Source organism: Lathyrus oleraceus, chromosome 4, assembly GCF_024323335.1.
Source record: "Lathyrus oleraceus cultivar Zhongwan6 chromosome 4, CAAS_Psat_ZW6_1.0, whole genome shotgun sequence".
Classification (NCBI taxonomy): Eukaryota; Viridiplantae; Streptophyta; class Magnoliopsida; order Fabales; family Fabaceae; genus Lathyrus; species Lathyrus oleraceus.
Window position 1 is genome coordinate 119,403,150 of NC_066582.1, and position 6,916 is coordinate 119,410,065.

Consider the following 6,916-nt stretch of genomic DNA (forward strand, 5'->3'; position numbering starts at 1 on the left):
TATTTAACATGAGAAACATATATCTTGCCAAGTCATATTTTATTTTTAGTTAAAGGTTAAAATTTTATTAGATAATAATATTTACATGGACACCGACCGGCCGTAACTTTAACCTATTTTATAAATAATTTCAACTAAAATAAAATATTCTTAAAAATTAATGGTTATAATTACATACAGTATAAAAATAAAATATTTAAGTTGAAAGTGGGTATAAATTAAAATGTGGAAATTATTTTATTCGAAAAAGCATGGAAATGCCATGTGGCATTGGAACGGAGGAAGAAATGACAAAGAAGGAGCAGGGATCGTTACAGATTGCGCGCAGTTAGTTGGTTTGGGAAGAAGTTCCGTTCCAACTCTGCAAAACCAAAGAAACCTTTTATTGTTATATCACAAATCTTCTTTAATCTCTCTTAATCTCAATCCTTCTTCATTTCAATCCTTCCCGTTCCTCTCTCCGCTTCATATCTCCATTTTGGTTTGCTTGTTTTTTGTAAGGTATTTCTTCTCATTTATTCATCTTCTTCTTTCAATCCACATTCTCTTCTATTCTATGCATTCCAATCTCAATACATATATATATTGATTTTCTTACCTTTCATTTATTTAATTTTTTTTGTTACATCCTTGTTTATTTATTGGTGTATTTTTTAAATGTCTAATGTTATTATCAAAATGCAATTATGGTTAATTAATTAATTAATCAATGATTAAAACCCTTGCAGCCATATAATTAAACAATGAACATTTACTTTTGTAGGTTCTTTGATTCCTATAAAATCAAAGATGCCAGCTATGGTGAAAAATGAAGCAAAATCAATCAATGAGTTTGAGAATCCTTCATTCTCTAAGAAAATCTTAAATCAAACCAATTCACCACAAAGTGTATGTGAAATGCACTTTTCTCGTCGATCACCTTCCACTTCTAGAAGCTTTGGATCCGAGAGTGATTGGTCTATAACGGATTCGGAATTTTATCATATTCACAAAGAGGAAATGGAGAGAGGTATAAAGAGGGACTCAAGAGCTAAGGGAAAAACTCCTAATGTAAAACCTCCTATTGAAAGGAAGAGTGACAACAATCTTTTGAGAAAGCAAAATACAACTGTTGCTACTCGTGTTATAAAACCGAAGAGTTCTTCGATTGGAAGATCAAGGTCGCAAAGTCAAGTCGAGAATCCCAAAGAATCGATGTTAGATAATGCTGAACTTGGACCGTTTTTGCTAAAGCAGGCAAGGGACTTGATTTCATTAGGAGAAAATCCTCAGACAGCGCTTGAATTATCGATTCAAGCAATGAAAGTGTTTGAGAAATCTGCAAATGGTAAACCGAGTTTGGATTTGGTTATGTGTTTGCATGTTATTGCAGCAATATATTGCAGCTTGGGCCATTACAATGAGGCGATTCCAATTTTAGAGAGATCGATCGAGATTCCTGTTGTCGGGGAAGGTCAACAACATGCCATAGCGAAATTCGCCAGTCACATGCAGCTTGGAGACACTTATGCCATGCTAGGACAGCTTGAGAATTCAATTATGTGTTACACGAAAGGGTTGGAAGTGCAAAGAAAGGTTTTAGGAGTAACAGATCCAAGAGTTGGTGAAACTTGTAGGTATGTAGCAGAAGCTAATTTTCAAGCAATGCGATTTGACGAAGCGGAGAGGCTTTGTCAAATGGCTCTTGATATTCATGGAGCAAATGGTTCACCTTCTTCTCTTGAAGAGGCGGCGGATAGAAGATTGATGGGACTTATATGTGAAACTAATGGAAATCATGAGGCTGCATTAGAGAATCTTGTTTTAGCAAGCATAGCAATGGTATCAGATGGCCAAGAAGTGGAAGTGGCGTCCGTTGATTGCAGCATTGGAGACACATTTCTGTCATTGGCTCGATATGATGAGGCTATCTTGGCGTATAAAAAGGCGCTAGCGGTTTTCAAAACTCACAAAGGAGAGAATCATCCTGCTGTTGGATCGGTCTTTGTACGTTTGGCCGAGTTGTATAGTAGGACATGGAAGACAAGAGAATCAAAATCATATTGTGAAAATGCACTTAAAATCTATGAAAATCCCATGTCTGGTGTCCCTTCTGACCAAATTGCTAGTGGTCTTGTGAATGTTGCAGCTATTTATGAGTCAATGAATGAGCTTGAACAGGCACTCAAGTTACTGCACAAGGCATTAGAGATACACAGTGATGCTCCTGGTCAACAAAACACAATAGCAGGAATTGAAGCTCAAATGGGGGTCATATACTATGTGTTGGGAAACCAGACTGAATCCTATAATGCTTTCAAGAATGCTGTCTCGAAGCTTCGTGCCACGGGAGAGAAAAAATCGGCCTTCTTTGGTATTGTTCTGAATCAAATGGGTCTTAGTTGTGTGCAACTTTGTGAGTTAAATGAGGCTGCAAAATTATTTGAAGAAGCAAAGGTTGTTCTGGAAAAAGAGTATGGCCCCTATCACCCTGAAACACTTGGGGTATATAGCAACCTTGCTGGCACATATGATGCAATGGGAAGGTATTCATTCTTATTTTGTGATTGTCTTTTGTTGTTGTTATATACCTTGTTTGTTTACAAATACTATTTCGACATTCTGTGTAGATTAAGCGCAGTTTAACCGTAACAAATATTTTGAGTCCTATTTTGCTCCATTCTTACAATGATAAAATGACAAATTAAGGGTCATGTGATGTAGTCCGCCAAAGACGGTATATATAAAAGCAGACTGTATATCAAATGAGAAATGGAGCCTCTTGCTGCATAATTTTAATGGTTTTTAACTTAGATGAAATAAAAAGTGATTATGTGAAAGTTATTTTGTTCATGCAGTATGATATTGTATTTCAGGGTGGATGATGCAATTGATCTAATGGAGTACATTGTGGTTGTGAGGGAGGAAAAGCTTGGGACAGCACACTTTGATGTTGTTGATGAGAAGAGAAGATTGGATGAGTTGTTGAAGGAAACTGGTAGAGTTCGGAACAGAAAAACCATGTCACTTGAGAATCTTCTTGATGTTAATACTTATCTATAAACAAACAAATTTGTCATCAAGGAGTAATGTGATGGAAACTCACTGCTTTAATGTAGCTCTAGAAAAGCTAGGTAAAAAGCATAATTCATATTCTGGGGCTGAAATTGAATGGTTTATTCTTACTAAACTATGCTATATTTTATTTGACAGAAAATTATGCTATATTATTTGTAGATACAATGTACTTTAGTTGATAACAATCTTCCATGTAAGATTATAGCAATAATATGGGAACACTACAAACTGACATTCTATAAAATACATTTTTTTAAATGTATTTAGAATTGTAAAGAGAAAAAAATATTATCATTAAAAAAAGTTGTATAGTGTTTAGTGTCTAATTTAGTTGCCCCAAATATATTTCCATTAAGATTAATAGTAAGATTTTGATATGTTTTAATCACATTAATCTTTTTTATAATATAAAATACAATCTATTTAGTTTAATTATATCTAAAAGATTGATTTCCAAACTAACATGATTGTTCAATTCAATGTATAACTTTTCAACATTTATATCCTCGATTCAAAATATTTGAAAACTTCATCCACAAATAATCATATATATATATATATATATATATATATATATATATATATATGTATATATATATATATATATATATATATATATAACAAAACTCTAAGAGTTAGTTGATATAAGTTTATATTACAAATTGATAAAATATATTAAAATATAAAAAATATATATTATCTAATATAGGTGTTTGAAATTTACTTTATCAAATCTAAAGGGTCCTTGAATTGGGAGGTTTTTTTATCCAAATAACCCACTTTTTAAAGAAAATTCTCAAAATACCCCAAGTTTCAAAAAAAATCCTAAAATATCCCATTTTTAGGAGGAGTCGCCAATTGAATTGGAGACTCCTCTTAAAACTTGAATGGAGGCGCCAATTGGATTGGCTAGGGCTGCTTCCCTAGCCAATCCAATTGGCGCCTATGTGTAGGTTTTAAGAGGAGTTGTCAATTCAATTGGAGACTCCTTCTAAAAGTCTCAAATGATAAAACCTTCAACATAAAAGCTGTAGATCTTTTCAAGACAATGAATTTGGACTTAAATTTTGCATCATTTGGATTTTTGATGAGAAATTTATGGGCACTTGAAGTTGGACTTTTTCACATTTCAATGACTTTGGTCCAAAATGACCTATAATGTTTTATATTATCACATGTGTTTATGTTAAGATTATGGAATTTTTTCCAACATAAAAATTGAATTAGACATCTCAAACTTTCCAATGCATTTGATCCCACCTCAAAATCATGAAAAATGAAGGAGTTAGGTCCTTGGGAAGTTGACCTAAAATTAGGGTTTCAGTCAAAATGACCTATAATGTTTTGAAATGAATGATGACCTTCCAAGTTTCAAATGGATTTTTGATGAACATGAAAGTTGTTCATATGGTTCTTAAGAACATTTTTTCTCTTGGGGTTATCTTCATTTTACAAACACATCATAAGTGGGGTCATCTTCAATTGAAGATTCCTCCTAAAATGCATTTTTTTGTGTTTTATGGTATAAGTGAAAGATAAATTTGATATAATACAACTTGATATTAATAAAGTTTGGAGTTTACACAAAGAAATCTAATGGTGATGACCGGGATCACCTAACCGACCTCCGGTCCCACATCCTCTAGCTACCCTAACCCTTGGCCCTAACCCACGTTGACGATTCTGCACCGGTGTTTGATCATCTGAGGGGCCAGGAGCGTCAATACCAACTACAGAAGAAGGTCCGTTGAGGTATTCAGACAACTCATCATAGTCTTCAGTATGCAATGATGGTGTACCGCCGTAGCTGAGCTCATGACCTATGCCAGAGAAGTTGGGATGTAGTTGACTCATGGATGATCGACCGGGACGGTTGAAGGGAGACATGGGTGTGAATGATGTGTTGAGGAAAGGTTGGAAAGGTTGTTGGGGTGTTTGGTAGAGATAGGGTTGTGGGATGTTTTGGTTTTGTGATGTTTGGGCTTCTTGGCTACGGTAGGAGGAGGGACGGTTGGTGTTTTGGCTAAGGCGACTTTGGTAGGGTGATGGTGTGGGTGCGAAGCGATGTTGGGTCTCAGGTTGATGGTCAATTTGTTGGTGGTGGTATGGGGTATACTCTTGGTATTGGGGTTGGGTGAATGGCATGTTTTGGTTGTATGTTTGTGTGTTTGTGGAACGGAAAGTTTGACGGATAGGGGGTTGTGAGTAACCGAGCTGAGAATGTTGTTGGGGGTTAGATGTTGATCCTTCTTGTGTGTAACTTGCCTGGCGTGGGTCGTATAGGTACATATCTTCGGCGATGAACTGAAAACCAACCGATCTGTACCAAGTCATATAAGTACGACTTGGTTTTACCTCATTTGGCATGACTGCGTCAGTTAAGACATGGTCATGACGGTGCTTCCACTTGCGACACTCCGATCTTGCGAAGTTTTGCCATGGGTTGAAGTTCCATTGGTTGTTCACTTTACGCAGATGCCATTCTCCTAGGCTAGCTGGGGGATCTGGGATATTCTGGACCATACCGAACTGCAGCTTCACACAATCGGTGTTGTGCATCTCCACAGTTGTGAATCATATTATCGGTGTGCATGTTGTCCATACGGCTGCGTCTTCAGGGTTGACCTCATGGTCATGATCCAAATTAAGGTATGGACGCCAAATGAACTGAAATGTTAAAGAAGATAGGATTATAATGAATGTAGAAAAAGTTAACAAAATATAACGAAATAATTAAGTTATTTTGCTTACGTCTGTTGATCGAAGGTGATCTAACAGGTTGCGATACTGAGTAATACAGTGTCTCAGACATCTGTTGTAACTCATACCAGGTGCCGACCATCTATACCAAAAAGTTAAAAAAATTAGTTTTAGGTAATAAACTTTAAGGAAGTAAGTAAAGATATAGCAATTTAAACAACTTACTTTTGTGCATATGGAAAAGTGAAAGGGTTGTTATTGACCGGTGCTAGAGACGGTAGTCTTGACCAACCCCATGCTTGTAGCAAAACAGCACATCCAGAAAATGTAGATGTGTCTTTGTGGGAGTTTTTGCACAACGAGCTATAGAGATAGGCTAGACAAGCAGATCCCCAACTGTAACTTCCTATTCTATCTACATGTCTAAGTAGAGGTAAGTACATAATATGCATGCTAAAACCACTACCTTCGGGAAATAAAAAGGATCTTATTAACAACATAATGTAACACCTAGTTTTTATTATTCGAGCATCTTCGGTAGAATGCTCATCTAAGTATAAACTATTATAATATGACTTTAGGCGTGAGAGTAGTATACCTTGACCTCTAGCATTATCATCTAACAAATCAGTGTCTAAGAGCTCCATGCAAATTGAATTTGCATAGTTGGTCTTACCATTAACAGCCTTGCCTTCAATTGGTAGTCCTAAAAGCATGTAGACGTTTTCTAACGTCACGGTACACTCACCGGTTGGGAACCAAAATGTGTGTGTCTTTGGCCTCCATCTTTCGCATAAGGCTAGAATGAACTTGTTATCTATAGACCAAGACATAATCTTGCTAATATGACCAAAACCGGCGAGTTCAACATAAGGTTGAATCATCGGGTCCATATGGACATATTCGTGGACCCGAGTTCGAAACCTTGATACATCCTATAATAGAAAGAATAAAACACTTGACTAAGTTGGTATGTCAAAATAAAATGGGGTTGGTGAAGATGAAAGATAAAAAGTTAACAAAAGAAAAAACTTACATATGTTGCGATGTTTGCAACCGTTCCTCTATGTGCTTCGCCCATTGTGAGTAAAAAGATTTTGTTGGGGAGTTGGTGTAGATGAAACTATAAGATGTTGTTGAAGATGAAATTGTAAAAGAA

General features: G+C 35.9%; 1 protein-coding gene across 1 annotated transcript; it reads left to right on the forward strand.

Annotated features, from left to right (window-relative positions):
• Positions 1–303: 303 nt before the first annotated feature.
• Positions 304–3,284, forward strand: LOC127073916 (protein KINESIN LIGHT CHAIN-RELATED 3). Its single transcript, XM_051015163.1, has 3 exons — positions 304–501; positions 764–2,525; positions 2,856–3,284. Exons 2-3 carry the CDS (start codon positions 790–792, stop codon positions 3,040–3,042), a joined length of 1,923 nt encoding a protein of 640 aa, XP_050871120.1. The 5' UTR covers positions 304–501; positions 764–789; the 3' UTR covers positions 3,043–3,284.
• Positions 3,285–6,916: the final 3,632 nt, after the last annotated feature.